The sequence below is a fragment of the Eubalaena glacialis genome, chromosome 10 (assembly GCF_028564815.1).
Source record: "Eubalaena glacialis isolate mEubGla1 chromosome 10, mEubGla1.1.hap2.+ XY, whole genome shotgun sequence".
NCBI lineage: Eukaryota > Metazoa > Chordata > Mammalia > Artiodactyla > Balaenidae > Eubalaena > Eubalaena glacialis.
In genome coordinates, this window is record NC_083725.1 from 73,507,141 (window position 1) to 73,527,727 (window position 20,587).

Below are 20,587 nucleotides of genomic sequence, written 5' to 3' on the forward strand. Positions count from 1 at the left end.
AGTCAGCTCCAGCTCTAGACAATCTGCTTGATCATCTACTGCTTTGTTCTTATCTACATGTCCCCTTGTGTGCACTGTGCTTCACAACCCCCAGTTCGAGGAGCACTGTTTCTCTAAAAGCTCAGAACCTTCCATCCCCATGATCCCCTCAAGCGAGTCCTGTCTTGGTGAAACCTTTGAAGCTGTACACTCCACCTTCTCTTATAAAACCAAACAACTCGTTTAAATCACCTAAGCGCTTTGCCCTGGCATGAAGACCTTTGAGATACTATGGGTTATTTAATAACCGCCACATCTGGAGACCCTCCTGTGTGCCAGAATGTGTCAAGCCCTTTGTACACATTTTCTCATTTGGTCCATAAAATAACCCAGCGAGGTCTATTGATTTATTATCCTCGTTTTCCTGGTAAGGAAACTGAGATTCAGTGTGGCCAAGGTGAGGTTCTGATCTGGGTCTGTGTCGTTCCAAAACTCATGCTCCTTTCCCTCTGTCATCCTAATTCCCTGCAGTTGAAACCTACCTTGTTTTTGAAAGTTCTTCCATTTTCTGTGTAAAGCTTCTCAGTCCGTCAGTGTGATTCGTCTTTCAGTGCAGCGGCAGTAGGGCAGGGTCCCTGGGTTTAATAAGGCCCAGCACCTGCAGGGAGGCAGAGCCCCCATCTCTGCCTGGCACCAGTCTGCCTGGCTTTGTCCCAGACCTCTCGCCACACGGCTCCAGCCTCAGTGGCCATGGCAGTAGCGTACTTTTCCCCATGGTCAGGTGCACGGCCTCTGGGCTGTTGTAGACTTCCCAGCTACCTTTCTAAGCATAAGAGAGCACCTGTCATTTCTGGCCTGTTTTGTGAAAAGTGGCACATGGGAGGTTGGGCCCAGCCACTTGGTCTGTAGAGTTGTAAATAAATGACCTCACCCAGAGGCAGGCCTCAGAGAAGAAGAGCCTGGGCTCTGCCTTGACAGGATCTCATCACTGGTGTCCACTATGGGGCCCGCAGACAAGAATCAGGCATCCGGATTCCTAACAGAGACCAGCTGTCACCCTGTCTACAAGGAAGGGAAGAAATGGGTGTGGAAGGTACAAGAAAAGTTAAGAGAATATCTTCCAAGAATATTCTGGCCCTTGTAGAAATGAGAGGCATTTGGATTGAGTCCCAAGGCTAATATTTTCAAAAGCCACTGTCGCCATCAGTCGTAAGCCCATGGGCTCCAAGGCCCTGGGTTAGCTGTGCAAAGCTGCCCATGGCCGCGAGTCTCCGCAAGCCGTTTGGTACAGCTGGACTCAGCTCTCTGTCCTCTGTGGGTGGAAACCAAGCAAAGGGACAGTGCTCTGTAGGGACTTTGGGTAAGGAAACGCATCCCTTTGCCACCTCTTTGTTTTTACATGGGCCCATTTTGGGGATGTTAGGGAAGGTTTGTCCAGAACCCCTTGAGGTGGGCTCAGGGAGCCCTCTCCCCATAAGAGGAGTCCTCATTTGTGCTATTAACTCAGCAGCAGACAGCCCAGGCTGGGTGGAGCCCTGGCTTTGGAGCAGGCAGGGTTCACGTCCTGGTCTGGTCACTGAATAGTTCTGTGACTTGGGAGTCGAATCCTTCCCTACTCCTGTTTTCTCCCTGGTGACATGCAGGGGTACTGCTTCATCCCATGGTTTACTGTGAGGATTGAGTGAGGGTTGATGTAAGAATGCAGTGAGCTACCAAACGTAAAATAGATAGCTAGTGGGAAGCAGCCGCATAGCACAGGGAGATCAGCTCGGTGCTTTGTGACCACCTAGAGGGGTGGGATAGGGAGGGTGGGAGGGAGGGAGACGCAAGAGGGAAGAGATATGGGAACATATGTATATGTATAACTGATTCACTTTGTTATAAAGCAGAAACACACCATTGTAAAGCAATTATACTCCAATAAAAATGTTAAAAAAAAAATAAAATAAAATAAAAAAAAAGAATGCAGTGAGCATGGGGCCGATGGAGAGTAGGCTCTCAGTCCGTGTGTCCTGAAGCTGAACACAGGCCTGTTTGGTGGAAGGGCCACCAGTAGGACCAGTGCTCATTTGATTACTTGACTTGTTCAAAAATGACCTCAAGATAGGACAAGCCCATACCATAACCTTGCAGAATAAAGGTGGGGCCCGATTGGGCTACCACATGGGGAGAGGGTACCCAGAGTAGAAGCTTTTGCTGTGTGTGCCATTGACTGGCTGGGAGTTAGTTCTCACCCCCTTTCTTAGTCTGTTTTGTTTTTTTTTCTTTTTTATAGATTTTATTTTATTTATTTATATATTTATTTATTTTTGGCTGAGTTGGGTCTTCGTTGCTGCACGCGGGCTTTCTCTAGTTGCAGCAATGGGGGCCACTCTTCATTGTGGTGCGCAGGCTTCTCACTGTGGTGGCTTCTCTTGTTGCAGAGCACGGGCTGTAGGCAGACGGGCTTCAGTAGTTGTGGCACACGGGCTTCAGTAGTTGTGGCACACAGGCTCAGTAGTTGTGGCGCATGGGCTTAGTTGCTCCGCGGCATGTGGGATCCTCCTGGACCAGAGATCAAACCCGTGTCCCCTACATTGGCAGGCGGACTCTTAACCACTGTGCCACCAGGGAAGCCCCTCTTAGTCTGGTTTGATGCTCAGAGAACTAGCTAGCTATCCATAAGGGAAGGAATAGGATGAAAGCAGCAACAGAAGTGGCATTTATTGAGGACTTACTGTCTACTGAGCATGAGACTAAGTTGTTCATAACCCTTACCATATTTACTCCTTACTTCAGCCCCATGTGCTAAATGCTATTTTCCTGGTTTTATAGATGAACCAAGACTCAGAAATGTTAAACCACTTACCCAACCAGGAAATGAGAGAATCCAAGTTTAACTCCAAAGCCAGTGTGCCTCTCAGGATGGGACCTACCCAGTTCTGATCTTCTAATCAGTATGGGAACACAGGGACCACCTGACTTGCTGTTATGTATGAAATTTAATCTGCTATACCTAGTAGAGACTTGGGAACCACCAGTGCTGCTGCCCATATGAATGTGTGTATGCGCCTGTGTTGTACTTATATGCTTGATTTACAAAAGTACGTCCACTCAGCACACCTGAATGCTGTATGTAATGCTTGTATGTAATTTCATTTGGGTAAAGGTGCATAGATGTCTGAGGTTGGGCAGAGGCAGTGGCTATGCATTCAAGGTGGGAGAGTTTGAGGGAGGGAACTCTTGGCTCACTCATTGTCTACTAGTAGTGATTTGATTTCCACTGTATTTCCTGTATGGGGTGGAAAAACGAAAGATGAATGTACTTGTTACAATGGTTTACATACATGCTACTGCAGAATATCTTGGGAGAAGGAAGACCATGTCCAGAAAGAGAATATCCATCTTTGGACCAAGGGCAGCCCTCCCATTGAGCACGTTCCCACCTCCTCAGGCCTCTGTCTTATTTCGGCTGCAGAAGGCATGGGAAGGAAAGAGCCTGGTCAGGCAGGAGGATGCAGGAGAAAGAGCAGGTGGATGGCCAGGGCCATGGGCATGTCCACAGTGGCCAGAAAGACTGCGTTCACTCCGCAGAGCTCCACCTTGTGGGGAGGGCAGAGAACACCTCTAACTGCTCACCTCTGGCAGCTTTGCTCCTAACTTCTTAATGTGTCTTAGGACCCACTGGCCCTGGGCTCTGACTTGAGGTACTTTGTCATGGTCTGGTAGTCCCTCTGAGCTGGTAGGATGGCTTTTTCTCTTTCAGGCTGAGGTAGCCCAGCTGCAAGAGCAGGTAGCCCTGAAGGATGCAGAAATTGAGCGTCTGCACAGCCAGCTCTCCCGGACCGCAGCTCTGCACAGTGACCATGCAGAGAAAGGTAACTGGCCTGTGACAGAATGCAGTTTGCCCTTTGGCCCTGGGCCCTCTCTTATAAGTGGGCATGTGTGTCTCTGGGTGTGTGTACTGCTGTGTGAGGAGGCATGCAATGTGCACGTACGTGTGTGTGTGTGTTCGTGTGTGCATGCGTGGGCCTATAAAGCCCAGCTCTATTGTGGAATCATTACCATGAACCCCTCCCCTGTTCGGAGGACTCAGCTCTGAAGGCTTTTCTCAGATGCACTCTGGCCATTGAAGCTCTCTGTGCAGCTACCTCTGGAGCTTTTACTCTTTCCCTTAATTGAAAGGACTTGTCTTTGTGTCATCGCCAAAGAGGCTTTAGCAATTCATTCAGTCATTGGATGGATCCCTGCCTGATACTCACATAAGAGCCTGAGGTTACAGAAACAAATGCGTTATTTCTCATCCTTTGGACCTCAACTTAAATGTTACCTCTCAGGAAGACCTTTCCTGGCCACCCTACCTCAACTAGGTGCCCCCATTTTTCTCAAACTCAGCATTCTTTTTTTCTTTCATAGTACTTATTGTAATTGATCAGTGTTGTATTTCGTGAGGTCTTCTTGTATAGACTGTCATCCTCCTTCTGGGGCAGTGACTGTGTCTCTCTTATTTGAGACCATATCCACAGAGCTTCACACGGCATTCAGCCCATGGCTGCTAAGAAATATTTATTGAATAAGTGAAAGGATGGTGAATGGTCCCTGAGGAGTTCAAGTCTTGCTGATTAAAAATAGAGGCTAAATCCTCAAATATTCTTAACGCGTATTTGACATTTACAGCTATTTGCCTTATATACAGAATGATCACACACCCTCCAGCTTCTCCTCTGGCCCCGGGGCTGCAGAGCAGTGCTGGAGGAGGTCACGTAGCCCTGTGAATTAGCCCCACTACAGAGTCGCAGCTGGGCCTCGGCACACCACACCGCTTAGCTTGGATCCCTGGCTGGGGTGGGGAAGCTGTGCAGCCCTGAAACAATGGCTTAGGCGGGAGGAGGAAATTAGTGACCCATATGCTCATCCCTCCGCCAGCCTTTCTCATTGTCTTCTCAAGCCATTGAGTATGTCACCTACTTGCCACGGCCTAATGTGGAGGCTGGAGACCCCTGAGATACTCTAGACTGTCTGTGATGCTAAACTTGCATAGAGAGCTCCCCAGGCCCTGACTTCTGGGCCAGGCAGGCTGCCCCCTGCACTCCATGCTTCCCCACAGGCCTTGCCTTCCAGGCCCTACCCCATTCCATCATCGGGCACCTCCTGGAGCTGATCCTTGGGGCCTTGCTCAGGTTGGGGCCTGCCCAAGGCATCAAGGTTTGCCAGTCTTCATCTGGAGTTTACTGCCCTCCCCTCCACAAACTGGGTTGCCAAGTTGATCTTTAGCCGCCCAGAGCCTAAGATAATGAGCAGCACTCCGCACCTTCCTCTGAAAATGAATCCCTACAACTATTTACACAAAGTCCATAAATCCATTCTTCCTATTCTTGTCGGATGTAGCAAGCATCCCAAAAGGAGATGGGGTGACTATACATATTTTTGTCCCCTTGTCTCCTGTATTTTTCTTACATAGACATCCCTATTCTCTGTAGTACCCAATTTGGGGATGGGTATAGGGCTTTGTTTGGAAAAACTAGCTGTGTGTTAATTCTTAGACCTCCACATATTTGGCAGAAAGACCCCCAGCTCCTTTAGGCTTTGGCCTTTGACCTGGCTCTCCAGACTAGTTTGGGAAGAGTTCGAGAGAGTCTCTTGGGTCCAAAGTGAGAGAAGGCAATGTGTTGTCCACCACAGACTGACAAAAAGATCCCTTGGCCCATAGAGAAATTCTGTAGGCTTATGATGAACTAAGATTGTTTTCCTTAACAGTAGTTTGTTTTAATATATTTATAGATCCAGCTAAACACTGTTAGTCAATTCCAACTGTGACCTTCTAAACTGAGCCAAGTACCTGACTCTTTTTTGCATAATCATTCTTTCCCTGTCTCTGTTCAGCTATAGACTTTCTTTTTTTTCTCATTTTAAATTCTCCTCTGCTACAATCCATGGGACAGTATGATTCTCTCTGAAACTAGTTAGCAGCCCAGGTACATGCCTACTCAAGTTATAAAGGATAAATGTCTGTTTCCTTGTGGGATGTCAGTTGTGAAAGGTTTGGGGGTTCCTCTGTGTCACCCTTGAATAAATGGCATTTTGGTTTTTCCCCACAAATGTCTATAAAGAGAAGACAAAATAGTAGGTTCATTCGTTTAATAGTCCAACAAATATGTAATGAGACTGACTCTATGCCAGACACCATCATGGGCTCTTTAAAGAAGTAGGGAGCCACGTGTAATTTATTCATAAGGAAAGTTATAGTATCTTAGCAGGTGGGAATAGTTGTCTGCATTTACGTAAATAATTCTTCCTATACCTAAATTCTTTTAGACCAAGAAATCCAACGTCTGAAAATGGGGATGGAAACTTTGCTTGTTGCCAATGAAGATAAGGTAAGATGGCCATGGAGCGGCCCTGCCCTTTCCCTGCTGACATTCCTGGTTCTGTTTGGTCCTATTAGTCTCTGATATTTTGGACAGGGCTGTGCCCATCAGACCACTGACTCAGGGAAGTGTCAGGAGAATGGCCTCTGCCTCCTAGACACGTGGCTCAGCCACCTGTTTTTGGCTTTGATGCCCGGGAGCTTTGCCTAAATGCCATCTCCCAAAGGCAGAATAAAGCCATGCCTGCTCATGCAGGTGTAGGGAAAAAAATACCACTGAGGTTACTGCCAATATCATAGCTGCTGCTCAGACTACTAGTAAAACTCAAGAACGGTTCACCAATCTCCCACGTTCATGATCTGGTGATAGACCCATCGTAACTGGTGATGCATAATCATAAAATAGCCACCTCCATAACTAGAGAGTACCTATCTGGCAAAAAGATCAGCTCTAAGGATCACAAGCCTGCATTTTACAGACGAGGAAACAGACTCAAAGTGCTAATGTAGGTTTGCCCAAGGTCAGGTAACGGTAGATAGCAGAGCCAGGGTCATACCCAAGTTTATCTACCTCTGAAATCTGTGTGGCCTCCCAAGACCCCAGCCTTTGCTGAAAGAAATGATCCTTCTGGGAATTTCCTCTGTTCTGTAAGGAATCTCAGCCTCCTACGGAGCAAGTGAGAGTTTTGAGAGAAATACGACAGCTTTATTTTAGTCTTTTTTTTTTTTTTTTCACGTAGCTCCAGAGGACAATACTCGGACCAGGAGGCAGACTTCAATGGCTATGTCAGGAGGGTAGGGAGACAGTGAGTTTCCTGCTTTGGGAAATGTTTGAGCCCCTCGAAGGCTGTATCAAACAGGGATTGTTTTATGACTAGAGATTGGACTCATATCCTTCAGGTAGAGGCAAGAGTGCTTGCAGCTGCTCAGGAGGTAGACCACTGAGAACCCAGGGCCTGGACACTGTGTTTCCCTTTGGAATATTCTGTGGGTTCCACATAGCATTTCTTCTTAGTGTGCCCAGAACATAGCCAGGGCCCCCAGATGAAATCACCAGGTGCTAATGGTGTTGTTTACATAGAAATCTGTCTTGTCCTGTGACAGGACCGTCGGATAGAGGAGCTTACTGGGCTGTTAAACCAGTACCGAAGGGTGAAGGAGATCGTGATGGCAACTCAAGGTAAGAGCAAGGGGGAGCTTGCCATTTTCTCCCCCAGATATTCCATCTCTTCTGTGTTAAATCCAGGGGCAGACCTGCCAGAAGAGTCCTCATCTTCATTTGGAAAAATGCTCTGCTGGAGAACGGAGCTGGTTAGACTGCCCTGGGTGGTGGGAAACTGGCAGCTGTTGCTTTCCAGAAGTTGTGTCAAATGGCAGTCAGTTCAGAACTTCCAGGGACTATCCAGATCGCCAAGGAAAGACAGCCTTCAATTCGAGCCATTGGCAATCCCTACCCTTGGAAGATCTATGCATCTGCCCAGGACACCTCTTAGAGGCAATGAGTGCAGTCAAACCTGGATCCAAAGGCAGCTTAGTACCCTCGTTGGGGATCAGAGCTTGCCCACCTCCTGGAGAATCTAAAAGCTTCCCCCAGCAGACACCAGGACACTTGGGGGAGCCTTCTTTGAGTTGCTGGGTACCTGGGTTCCCACAGGAAGTCACAGGGCAGTGAGAGCTGTTTGTGTTGCCCTGAAGAATCTTCTGAATCATACTTTTAATGTTCCTTTATGTGTTTCTTTGTCCTTTTTTTTTTTTTTATAAATTTATTTATTTATTTTTGGCTGCGTTGGGTCTTCGTTGCTGCACATGGGCTTTCTCTAGTTGCGGCGAGCGGGGGCTACTCTTCATTGCGGTGCGCGGGCTTCTCATTGCGGTGGCTTCTCTTGTTGCGGAGCACGGGCTCTAGGCGCACGGGCTTCAGTAGTTGTGGCTCGCGGGCTCTAGAGTGCAGGCTCAGTAGTTGTGGCGCACAGGCTCAGTAGTTGTGGCGCACAGGCTTAGTTGCTCTGTAGCATGTGGGATCTTCCCGGAGCCGGGCTCGAACCTGTGTCCCCTGCATTGGCAGGCGGATTCTTAACCACTGCACCACCAGGGAAGTCCCTCTTTGTCCTTCTTTTTTTTTTTTTTTTTTTCTCTTTGTCCTTCTTAATGAAGGAGAAACAACGTTAGGATTTTGTGGTACAATTGTAGGTTTCTAAACAAGTCACGTGGTAGTAATTATCTCTTCTGCATTAATGCTTCCAGGGCCTTCAGAAAGAACTCTCTCAATCAATGAGGAAGAACTGGAGGGAGGTTTCAGAAACTGGAACACTGCAAATAAAGGCCCTGAAGAACTTTTTAAACCAGAGGTACTGTGTTTCCAGTCATGATGTGGGGTTTCAGCAGGCCCCAGGTGCTTACGCTGGGCCTGGGGGAGGATCTAGTCAGGTACCAGTCAGGTACCTCTCAGGTGTAAATCTTGACAGGTAGAAAAACTTAAATCAATGGAGTTAGCCCCCGAGGCCTTGGGAAGAGCACTGAGGGTGGGGAGGCATCAGGGCCTGTGTTCCGGTTGGGAGGGACAGCATAGTGGATACTGGACTTCCCAGGATAGGAATTTTCTTTTTTAACTGGTTTCCTTGTTTATTTTTGCCTTTCCTCTCTGGACTATAAGCCTAGACCTAAGGTGTTCTTTGTTTTATTTACCACTGTCTCTCCAGGATCTGCAGTGATGCCTGATACCCAGTAGGATTCAACAAATATTTGTTTAATGAATGAATGAATGCATCTTGCTCATTTGGAGGGATAGCTGAACTTTTTAAGTGATACATTCCTATTTCACAGACAACGTCCCGCCCCTATAACCAGCATACAGATTTCCTTTTTTCTTGTTTAAAAGTTGATCCAGTTCTATGAACCTCTCTGGACTTAGTCTAGATACACGTAGGCAAATTAACTCATAGATACAGATCTCAGATGAAGAAGGGGTTTCAGCCCAGGATCCAAAAGGTTCTTGAAACTCCAGAACAGTCACAGTGAAGAGGATCTTAGCAGTCCAACTCAACCCTTTTAATTAAGGGAGAAGCAAAAGTGTCACCTGGTGGCCCAGTTATGTAGTCAGAGCAAGCATCCCAGATTGCTGGCAATAATAGCAGTAACTGATACCCAGTACCTCTGGGTGGTCCCTGTGATGAGCACTGCACATGACTCACCCCATTTACTCCTCATGACCCCATTGGGATTCTTCTTTTATTGTGTTGCAGCTGAGGCTCAGAGAGGGTGAGTAATCTGCTCTAGGTCACCCAGCAAGTAGATGGCAGAACTTGGACTTGAACACAAAAGCCCAGGCTTTTAACAACTTACGTACTATGATGCCAGGGTTCTTTCTATGGTAGACCAAAAAGATACTGGGCTCTAGAGAGAAGAGGCAGCCCTTGCAGACAGGAAAGACATCAAATTGCATCCTTATCTACCACCAGATTAGCTCATGTTCATTCCACCCTTGATACTCTTGCCTTTCTGGCCTCCTTGCTAAGCTAATTCTCATTTCTCAAGATTCAGCTCAAGTGTTCTCCCCTCTGAAGCCTTCCTAACCTTCCCACCAACAAGAAGGATCCCCTCCCTCCCCTCTGTCCCCATATTACATTATAGGTATTGGTATCAGAGGGACATGTTGCATTGCTCTTTCATCCTAATTAACTTACCTGACTCCCTGATGTGGGCAGTGCTTGCCCCACACCCAGCACAGGGCCTGGCAGGCAGTAGATGTTGCTCATGTTTGTTGACTGACTATATGAATTACAGAGTTGCTCATTGCCAGCAGAAATCGACTCCGGCTGACCTTTGCCAACAAGGAATGTTTTTAAGAGGGTGTGCAGTGGCTCACTGAATGAAAGGAAAAGCTGAAGAACCAAGCTCAGAAAAGGCAGGGGCAGCAGGGATTCAGGTCTCAGGACTGACTTGTCAGGACTCTACTGCTAGAATGTGAACTTAGGCCCTGGAAGGAGAGGCAAGTTGGCCAAGGTTGTTCAGTATATCTTCCTCCTTGTCTACAGCCATACCACCCTGAATGCACCTGATCTTGTCCAATATGTCTTCCTTTTTGACATCTTAAAAAAGCAAGGCATTGGAATTGATGTAGCCACCATGGCTGTACCCAGGGGTGGAGCTGTAACTCCCCAAGAGGAATTGTCCAAAAACGGGGAAAGGATGGTGGGTAATCTCCAAACAGTATCTGTCCAGTGACTCTTCCGTTTCCGGTGCAGGTATCTCCAAGAGGTAGCTCTCCCACGGTGGGACCACCCCCACTACCGCAGAAATCACTGGAAACCAGGTAGGAGGCCCAAGCATCTCCGTGGAGCCACTGTGCTCTCAGGCCCCTCTCGGGGCTCCAGACGTGGCAGTGAGCACAGCCACCATATCCTGAGCACACCTGCCCTCCCTTTTGGCCCCAGCAGTGGTCACAAGGGCCAAAATGGTGGCACAGTCATGAACCATGCCTACCTGCCCTGGCCACAGAGGGCCTTCCCTTCCCACAGGCTGAAGGTCCAGGTCGTTGTCACTGAGAAAAGACTTGGCCAGGGGTTGGGGCCTCAGAGAAGAGGTGGCTGCACCTCATCTGTGCCCCCTGGTGGTTCTTCAGAGCATCTTGTGAGGTGTGCCCGTCATTCCCATCAGCTCCTCTGGTACGTCCCTCCTACTCTCAGGGAATCTAGCCCTGTGACAATCCACATTCTCCAGGGAGGACCATTTCTCCTCACAGTGAAATTGGTCCAGTTGCCTTGGGGAAGCTTCACATAGCAATGAGCTTATCATGGGCTGGCCTGTGGGGTCACTTCGCTGCCACCTGACTGATTCCCTCGAAAATGAACCTATTTCTAGTTCCCTACATCAGCTCTTTCGAACACATTTCCAAGTTATGGGGATCTGGAGCTTTACTGCCGAGAGCAGGCTGCCTTTCAGCCAAGGTATCTGGGGAAGACAGCCACAAGCGTGGTGGGAGCTTCCCCAGAAGGGCACTGAGTCTTCAGAGGTCTGAAGCCTATGCACTCCGAACCCCATTTTCCAGAAAGCCATTGTTCCCTGAGCCTTTAGCCTCAGAGGAAAATGGCAGTGTCAAGGAGGGCAACTGGCCAGTCCTTAGTTTTGCAGAAGAAGAAATTTGGTTGATGAGTTCACTCGGAAGTCGGCACTGAGTGACTCACACTGACCAGACTCACAAGAGACTAATGTACTAACAGATGCTGATTTATTCATATGAACTGAGAAATATCACCACCAAGGAGAATTGACACAAGATAACCCTGTTGCCTCTTCTCTGTCCAATTGGTGCCCTTCTCTGCAAAATAGCCCCGGAGAAAGCAAATTCCTCTGAGCAGACTGCTCAGGGCATACAGAGACAGAGCAGAGGGTTGAAGGATCCTAGCAGGTGATGCTTTGGAGCTGTGGCTGATGTGCTCATCTCCACTCCAAGGTGGCACCACCTCCCTCACTGGATTACTGTCAGACTCCCAGACAAGGCAGTATTGGCTTTTGACTCCACAGACATTGGCCTTCTTTTATGACCACACAACAGCCAACTCCCACTGATGCCATTGAATTGAGTGTATTCGGGTTTTTTGAGGAATGCCAAGGACTTTTGATTTGGATTTCAGTGATGCTCTCATGCCCTCACCAAGACATTGTCAGACCAGGCCATCCCCAAAGTGGGCCAGTCTCATCTTGTGTGTAATGGTTATGATGAGAGGGTGTTTTGTTTTTTTCCTGCCCTTGACCCTAAGCCCAAGATAGACTACCAGTTAAACATTTGAAGTGTCCTCTGCACAAATGATACCACGTACCTCCTTCTCCAGTTACTGTTTCCTTATTGACTTTCTTTTGTGTTTTTCCAGGGCTCAGAAAAAACTCTCCTGTAGTCTCGAAGACTTGAGAAGTGAATCCGTGGATAAGGTCAGCCCATCAGTCCATCCATAAAGATGACTGAGTTACTTCTTTGTGCCCACCACAGTGCTGGGATACACAGGCTGGGTGCTGTCTCTACCTCAGTGAAGCTTTTATCAAGTTTGCTGGGCAGGCAGGAATTACAGGAACATTTTGAGGAAAGGTTCAGGTGTGGTGTGGCCCAAGGCATCCTAGAGGCAGGGCAAGTCAGGACACGCTACCTAGAGTTGGTGAGAGAAGATGCTGAGGTGGGCACGGGAAGGTTTGGGGAAATGGTGGGGAGTAGGAGGAGGTAAGGTCAGAGCCACGAGTCAGATGGAGCCGGAGGAGATCTCGAATCCTGGCCCTATTTCTCCAGGCCACTTGGGAGTGTTGCACAGATTTTGAATGAGGACATAATGTGGATAAAGGAGACCCCGGGGGTGGGTTATGGGATAAAGTAGATTGGAGAGGAAGCTTTGTAAAGAGTCTAGAAAGGCATGAGGAGGGCTTTGTGGCCCCTGACCAGGTGGGTGACCCCCATGCTGAAGGGGAGGGTCGCAGGCTCTTGAGCAGCAAGGTCATTGAAGATGCAGGGGTCCTGCCCTATAGAGAAGCTTCAGTGACCTTGCCGCATAGATCCCTTGATATCCAGCAGTATGCCAGACTCCCTGGTGATACAGTAGAAAACCAGGAAGGATGGAGCTGGCAGTGGCTTTGCTCCCACGATCACGTGCCTCTCGCTCCCCTGATCAGATTGCTAGCAGCTGCCCGGGACATCTGTCCACGAGGTCGGACAGTGACCTGTGTTTCCTCCACAGATGGTGATGATCTGACATAAAGATGGGGAGGGAGGGGTGAGCCTTGCAGGTTCAGGCAGGCAGGTGGCCCTGAGTTGCTGTTGTGACTAACGCAGTTCTCTTTTTCTCCACATAACTGAAATCCTCCTTGCCATCCCATAGTGCGTCGGTGGGAACCAGCTCTCCCCAGTGGTAGAACCCAAGGTACGTTAACCGCATGTCCCTTTCGTCTGTATGAGGTTGTGCTGTTTGCCAGAGTCTTTTCACTTAGCAAGTTACAGCTTTGGTAACCTTAAGATATGTTAACTGTAAGGGGTAGGAGGGTGACAGGAAAGACGAAACTTCCTCTCCTGTTTTCTTTTTATGTGCACCCAGCTGGATCCTGTGCTTTCATCTCTATTATCTGTGGGATAGAATTTCTTATTATCTCCTCCATCTTATAGGCTCTGATAACTCCTCTTTGACAAGGCAAAGTAGATCTGATCTCTGGGAAGGGGGATATTATGATCACAGCACACAAGTAGAGGAATATGACAGCTCTCGTCCTTTCTGCGGTGATAAGTCATGATTAAAAAAACCCAGGAGCACTTCCCTGGTGGCACAGTGGTTAAGAATCCGCCTGCCAATGGAGGGGACACGGGTTCGAGCCCTGGTCTGGGAAGATCCCACATGCCGCGGAGCAGCTAAGTCCGTGCGCCACAACTACTGAGCCTGCGCTCTAGAGCCCGGGAGCCTCAACTGCTGAGCCCACGTGCCACGACTGCTGAGGCTCACGCGCCTAGAGCCCATGCTCCACAAGAAAAGCCACTGCAATGAGAAGCCCATGCACTGCAACGAAGAGTAGCCCCCGCTCGCCGCAACTAGAGAAAGCCCACACACAGCAATGAAGACCCAACACAGCCATAAATAAATAAATAAATAATTAAAACAAACAAACAAAAAACCCAGGAGCACACGCAGCCTCAGGTGCAAGGATCCTTCTGTAGCGTCCCCTCACATGGGTGTCTGGCCCTTGCTTTCTGTGACTGAGAGCTCATGACATTGTAAGACACCCCCTGTGTTCTTTTCCAGCTCTGTCTGTTAGATCCATCTCTGGACTTCCCTAGAATGAGCATCCGCTGATCGGCTCTCCCTGTGGAGTCCGTGGAATGAGCCAGTCTCCCCTGCTCCTGACAGCTCTAGAATTGGAGTCCCTCAGTCCCTCTCTGAGTTATCATCTTCTCACGTGCACAGGTCACAAGCCCTTAAAGTTCCTATTCTGTCACCTTAGGATGAGCACTTGGTCCTCAGTGTGTGCTCTATGCCGTGCCCTGGACCACACTTGAGCCTGATATTGTAGATGGGGTCTGCCCCGTGCATACCTCGCTCCAGGGACTGATGTTGTGGTTACTGCTGTCACTCCAGCCCCTGGGCAAGGGATAATTCTCTGTGCCTCTGTTTAGTTCTGTCCTCGTGTGCTAGGCCAGAGGCAGGAATTCTTATTCTTTATTTAGAAACAATAAAACTGAGGTTCTGAGGGCCTAAAGAGAGAGGGTTTGGCCCGAGTCGGTCTGACTCACAGCCCGGGGTCTTCCCGCTCAGGTGTGCTACCTCTGTGCTGCTTTAGGGCAGCTGGGTCACCAGCCATCTGCTGCTCCTTGCCTGAGATTTCCATCCCCCACCCCTGTAACCGGGGTTGTTATTCTCAGAGACTGCAGGCGCAGAACCGACTTCAAGCATTTCTGTTTCCTCTGTGTCGTGTTCTGATGTTGCATCCCTTTCTCCAGCAGTGAGTCCTTCCTTCCTAGCTTCTCTTCTTGGCTGAACAGAGCTGAGAGAGAGCCCTTTCCATTGCCCTTGGTTCCTTTCGTCGTCTTTCTCACAGGTCTGGGCCGCCTTTGAAGCCCGTCTTACAGGAGGCTCTGCCCTCTTTATATCTCAGCTCCTCAGCGAGCTCCCAAGGCAGCCCACATGGGAGGCCTTGGTTGTCTCTGTCCTGTCTTAGGGAGGCATGTGTGATGGTGCAACAGGAGATCTGTTTCTGAGCCCTCCCCACTCCCACATCTCCTGTATAATATGGAGCTGGGAGGCGTGCCCTTCAGTTCTCGAAACTTTTTGAATGCTGCCTTCCCCACCGTCAGTGGTTCCCGGGTCTGACTGTGCATCAGAGTAATCTGAGATTCATTTTAAAAACACAGACTCCCGGGGTGCCCTCGCAGAGGGGCTGATTCATGGGTGCAGTTGGGACCTGGGAATTTATATTTACAAGTGTCCCAGGTGATTATGAAGCAGCCCTTGCATGGGCTAGTATTTGGAAACTGTTGGTCTTGACCACAGGTCTGATCAGGTTCAGCCTGTACCTCATGGGTCATCATGAATTTAAAAATTGTGTGGCCTCCATCTCTTAAGGTTCCAATTATTTCCACTTCACCAGCCAGTTCCTTCAGAATCCCTTGAAAATTTAGCCCACTATTCTCATATCTCTCCTTTCTGAGCTGATTTATAGAGGATTAGTGTTCAATGTTCAATGACTGAATTGGATTTCAAACAATTTCTAGGACATGCCTTTATAAGCAAACTGAATTCAGAAATTTATTGGGCACTTGGCTTTTAACTAAATGAAACTTCAAAAGATGTCGCCACTGGGGACTTCCCTGGTGGCTCAGTGGTTAAGAATCTGCCTGCCAATGCAGGGGACACGGGTTAGAGCCCTGGTCCGGGAAGATCCCACATGGCGCGGAGCAACTAAGCCCATGTGCCACAGCTACTACAGCCCGCGTGCCTGAGCCTGTGCTCTGCAACAAAGAGAGGCCACCGCAATGAGAAGCCCGTGCACCGCAACAGAGTAGCCCTCGCTCGCGGCAACTAGAGAAAGCCTGCGCACAGCAACGAAGACCCAACACAGCCAAAAAATTAAATAAATAAATTTATAAAAACAAAACAAAAGGTGTTACCGTCACTGAAGTCTCCCATTACTTTTCTGACTTGTCAGTTTTGAAATCGGTTTTGTCTTTCTTCTTTTCTACTTTTCTTCTGGGTCCAGTTAAGTGATCCACAGTTGATTACCTTGGTAACGTTGCTTTAATTTCTCTTTTCTTTTCACTCAAATGCATTCCACTGTGTTTCCCTCAGGTTTGTGGATTAAATCCTTAAATCCTTCTTGACCAAACAAGTGCCATTCTTCTTCCCCTTTAAATCAACTTGTTTCTTTGGGACCCTTTCTATGGCTGTGGTCCGAGCATGGGGCCCACTGCCCTGGGGCTGAACCTCATGCAGACTGTGGTCCTAAGTTCCTGGGGAACTCCGTGCTGGCATGTAGCCCTCTGGCCCGCTTCTGCTCACACCTCCCCCCGAGTGTGTGCTTACCGTCTTGCTTCACCTTAACCTGATATTTTTCAAAATAACTATTATCGTAATATATAAGTAATAGATAATATTATATATTCTAAACATACAATAAAGCAATAGGTATAGCTTTTAAAGGTTTTTTAATTAATTTATTGGCTGCGTTGGGTCTTTGTTGCTGCGCACGGGCTTTCTCTAGTTGTGGTGGCTAGCAGCGAGGGCTACTCTTCATTGCGGTGCGCGGGCTTCTCATTGCGGTGGCTTCTCTCGTTGCAGAGCATGGGCTCTAGGCTCCCGGGCTTCAGGAGTTGTGGCTTGTGGGCTCTGGAGCATAGGCTCAGTAGTTGTGGTGCACGGGCTTAGTTACTCCGCAGCATGTGGGATCTTCCTGAACCAGGGCTCCAACCCATGTCCCCTGCATTGGCAGGCGGATTCTTAACCACTGTGCCACCAGGGAAGCCCAATAGGTATAGCTTTTATTGGAATTCTGGTCTGTGTATTCAAAGAGCTTGAAGGGTAGTTCACAGCTGTTGATTCCTTGAGCCTCTGAGCGCGAGGCCAAATGGCAAAGGCTTCCCTTTCTGCTTGGACTCGGTTGCAGTCAGCCCTGGATTTGGGCTCGACTCTGTCCCCATCTCACTGTGTGGCTTTGGGCAAGTTTCTTTCTTTCTCAGAGCTCTGATCCCATTTCCTGGCCTGGAATAAATAATCTTTCTGAGGGGTCTTTGAGTCGGCCTAAGTTTAAAAATGGCTCTCAGAGAACGGGGAGTTGTTTCTGCATCCAAAGATTTCCTAACTGGGTTTGAGGCTCTCTCTCCCTCTCCTTCCAATAGGACGGCCCTTTCCTGGTGGAGCACAAGTACCCCACGTTACCTGGGAAGCTTTCAGGAGCCACGCCCAACGGAGAGGCTGCCAGATCTTCTCCCACTGCCTCCCCGCATGACCCTGCAGGGAGCGGCCTGCTGAGGCTGAGTGAGTGTCCAGGCCCCAGGCTGGCAGCCTCTGGAGCCTCGGCCTCGGCATTTCCACTGTTGCACGAGGTCCCTGCGCCCCCCACCATAGCCCACAATTGGAGAACGGGGGTGGGCATGGGTGGATGGGACAAGTCCTACCTCAGGGTGGTCCCACGTCCAGAGGTGATTGCTGTCTGTCTGGGCACAAGGTTTCCTTCCAGAAACACTTCAGAGCCCCAGAGAACCAGGGTGTGTACCCACCTTCTTTCCACCTGCAATTACTCTACCCCCATTGCCCCGCCTCCTCTCCTCCTCCTCTCTCCACCTGCTCCTGGCCTTCCTGTCATTCCTCTTTCCCTCCCTCTTAGACACCTCACCCCACCCTCCCTGGCCCTCCCCCCTCCTCCTTTGTCCTCCTGATCTTCTCTTTCCTGTCTCTGCCGTCCTCTCTGCAGCCTCCCTATTAGCAATAGGATGATATTATGTGCTCTTCCAAGGGAGAGCATTTCCTTAGAGAAATGGAATCAGTGGCCACTGGGCAAGGATGTCAGTCCGCAGGTATCCTTTTGATGCTTAGGATCTGAAATGGAGGTCTTTGCACAGTAGTCTGTATTTCCCCAATAGCAGCCCCAGATCAGTGGGGCCCAGACTGGAACATTCTGGTCCCGACAGAGCTGTCCCTACCCTTGACTTCTCATCCCTGGCTGTTCCCAGAGCCCAGCCCACGGGTTGGCTTCTGCCCTTGGCCAGTCCTGCCTTTGGCTGCAGGAGCTCCAGATAAGCCCTTGAATGAGTATGTCCTAGCGACACTCAGACTGTGGACTTCCTGCAGCTTCGGACCATTCTCATCTGATCTAAGTGAGCTCTGGCACCCACACAAGAGCGGTGGGTGGCCCGGTGTATTCAGTCCCCGCTGCCCCTCGCCCCTCCCTGCATGTGGATGCCTCACCGGCCAGGAAGCGACACCGGGAACATTTGGTCCCCTCACATAGGGCTGCCTCTCGCCACCGTGACCCTGTAGGTCAGGCTCAGTCACCATTCACCCCCATCCTTCCTCGTGGGATTAGTTTTCTTTCTGTTTGAGTTTTTCCCTCTTGCTTGATGACTCTTGTTTATTTCTTTGCTTCCCTATAACTCTGTTGGGCTGGACTTTGGCCTCTCTTGCTTCTTCGTGTGGCTTCTCTGCTTCTTGGTTGGCTGGAGATCGTGGCCGGAGTGTCAGTGCCCCCGTGCTAGGTACTGTACCCTTCCAGGTGAGGTGGGGAGTGAGATTCCCTTATTTCCCTCCGGTGACACCCTCCCTTTCCCGAACATTCAGATGGGTCCCCCTCCTGCTTGTATTCCCGCATCTCCCTGGGGGAAAAGAGAGGACGCTCCTTGCTGGAATTACCCTGCAAGTTTTGGGACCCCAAAACTCTTAGAATTTGAAGACATTCGCTCACCCATATTTGAAACCTTAAGCTCACTAACTCCCCAGAGAGAAAACCTGGAGTGTGCCTGAGCCCCTGCTGGTCTCTGAGATCTTGCTGTAAAGTTCTGTCCTGAAGGCAGAGCTGGGCAGACTTCCTGACTCCCACTGAAGGGATGGCCCAGGCTCAGGGAGAAGGTTTGCAGAGGTCATGTTCTTTCTTGTCATTCACATATCATTCCATTCTTTCAATCTCAGGAGACACAGAAAGTGGTTGGGACGACACTGCTGTGGTCAATGACCTCTCATCCATGTCATCGGGCACCGAGTCCAGCCCCCAGTCTCCCCTGACACCAGATGGTAAACGGAGCCCCAAAGGCATCAAGAAATTCTGGGGAAAGTAAGTTGGTGATGATCGTAATTATATTGCTTGGAATTAATATTGTTCCTGAGTGGGCAAAACGTCTCCATAACCCCCTGTATAATTAGATGCTGGAACAGCAGTAAGTACAGAGTGGTTATGTGTAGAGAGAAGACTTTGAATCACTTTGTAGGGCCCAGAGAAGGAGAACTATGAAAGGAGCCCATTAAATATAGCCGGTTGCCTTACGTGTCATTCATTTTAGGCATCGATCCATCCCACAGACCCTGAGCACATCCTCTGCAGCTTACGCCACGTGTGCTTTGGAGAGATACATGGATGAGACCAGTTTCTTCCTCTGCAGGACTCAGTCTGTGTCTTAAGAAATCTTTGAGGACAGAAAGATGAGTCCTTTCTGGCCCTGCTGACCGAGTCTGCGAAATGAGGCGGAAACTGGGGCCTCCTCTCAGGCAGCAACCTGCACTTTGACCCCCGGGGAGAGGGGCCCAATCCCAGAGGCAGGGTTAGAATTGAGGCTGGGTCTGGCCAAGGAGCTGTCACAGGTCTTGATGCTGGACCTCTGGGGAAGCACTGGGAGGCAGGGGTTCTATCCCAGTGCCCCGAAGCCCCGGGGCACATCCAGAGCCCCACGTATGGCTCGTGAGGCCCTGTGTGGGAGGCGTGCACTGACTACAGGCTTTCAGCCTGCCCTCTGACGTCTCCACGGATTCCTCTCCACACAGAATCCGAAGGACTCAGTCAGGAAATTTCAACACTGATGCCCCGGGGGTGGCCGAGTTTCGACGAGGTGGACTCCGGGCAACTGCAGGGCCAAGACTCTCTAGGACCAGAGACCCCAAGGGTCAGAAAAGGTAAGGCTCCCTCCACTACATCTACAAGGAACTGTGTAAAATCCTGGCTAGGCTGGAGTGGGAACGGGGGCTGGATGCCCCAGAGCCTCCAGAGATGGAAGGCAGGAGCCCCTAGTGCAGAGCTTCTCGACCTTTCCCCTTTGACATGTGTGGACATTGCTTACGCTTATTTATAGGTGCACCGAGGTAAAGGCAGAGGCTGCCTATAGCCAGAGGTGCTGGGGCAGGAGGTGGCGCTCTGGCCCCCCTGAGGACCCCAGCAGCTCTGCACATCTGCAGTCCACTCTGGGCAGGGCCTTGGCGTGATAAGTTGAGAGGCTCCGCTGCAGCCATTCAGAGCACAGATGCTGGAGTCAGAGACCTGGCTTGGAATCTCTGCTTAACCACTTCCTAGCAGTGAGCCCTAAACCAGGTTCTGTAACTTCTCTACACCTCAGTTTCCTGATCTCTGAAGTGGCGGGGGTGGGTGTCAAAAACAAGTGTTTGTGAAAGTTCTTATGAGGTTATGTGAGCTCCTGCACATCTAACCCTGGTATCAGCTGTCTGCCATTCAAGGGTCACCTTCCCCCGGGAGACTGGGGAGAGAGCAGCACCTGCCTCTGGGGCGGTCCCCTCCTTCCACACAGACCTCTACAGAAGGGTGCTG

At 49.7% G+C, this 20,587-nt stretch overlaps 1 protein-coding gene across 8 annotated transcripts in view; it reads left to right on the top strand.

Moving 5' to 3' along the window:
• Positions 1-20,587, top strand: part of PPFIBP2 (PPFIA binding protein 2) — a 151,900-nt gene that overhangs the window by 116,741 nt on the left and 14,572 nt on the right. For all 8 annotated transcript variants that reach the window (XM_061201396.1, XM_061201399.1, XM_061201398.1 and 5 more), the window contains 10 exons: positions 3,725-3,836; positions 6,274-6,335; positions 7,430-7,505; positions 8,570-8,673; positions 10,570-10,637; positions 12,196-12,253; positions 13,186-13,227; positions 17,181-17,319; positions 18,967-19,108; positions 19,813-19,941. In XM_061201396.1, coding sequence (XP_061057379.1) covers positions 3,725-3,836; positions 6,274-6,335; positions 7,430-7,505; positions 8,570-8,673; positions 10,570-10,637; positions 12,196-12,253; positions 13,186-13,227; positions 17,181-17,319; positions 18,967-19,108; positions 19,813-19,941 — 932 coding nt within the window. The remainder of the gene's footprint in view (positions 1-3,724; positions 3,837-6,273; positions 6,336-7,429; positions 7,506-8,569; positions 8,674-10,569; positions 10,638-12,195; positions 12,254-13,185; positions 13,228-17,180; positions 17,320-18,966; positions 19,109-19,812; positions 19,942-20,587) is intronic.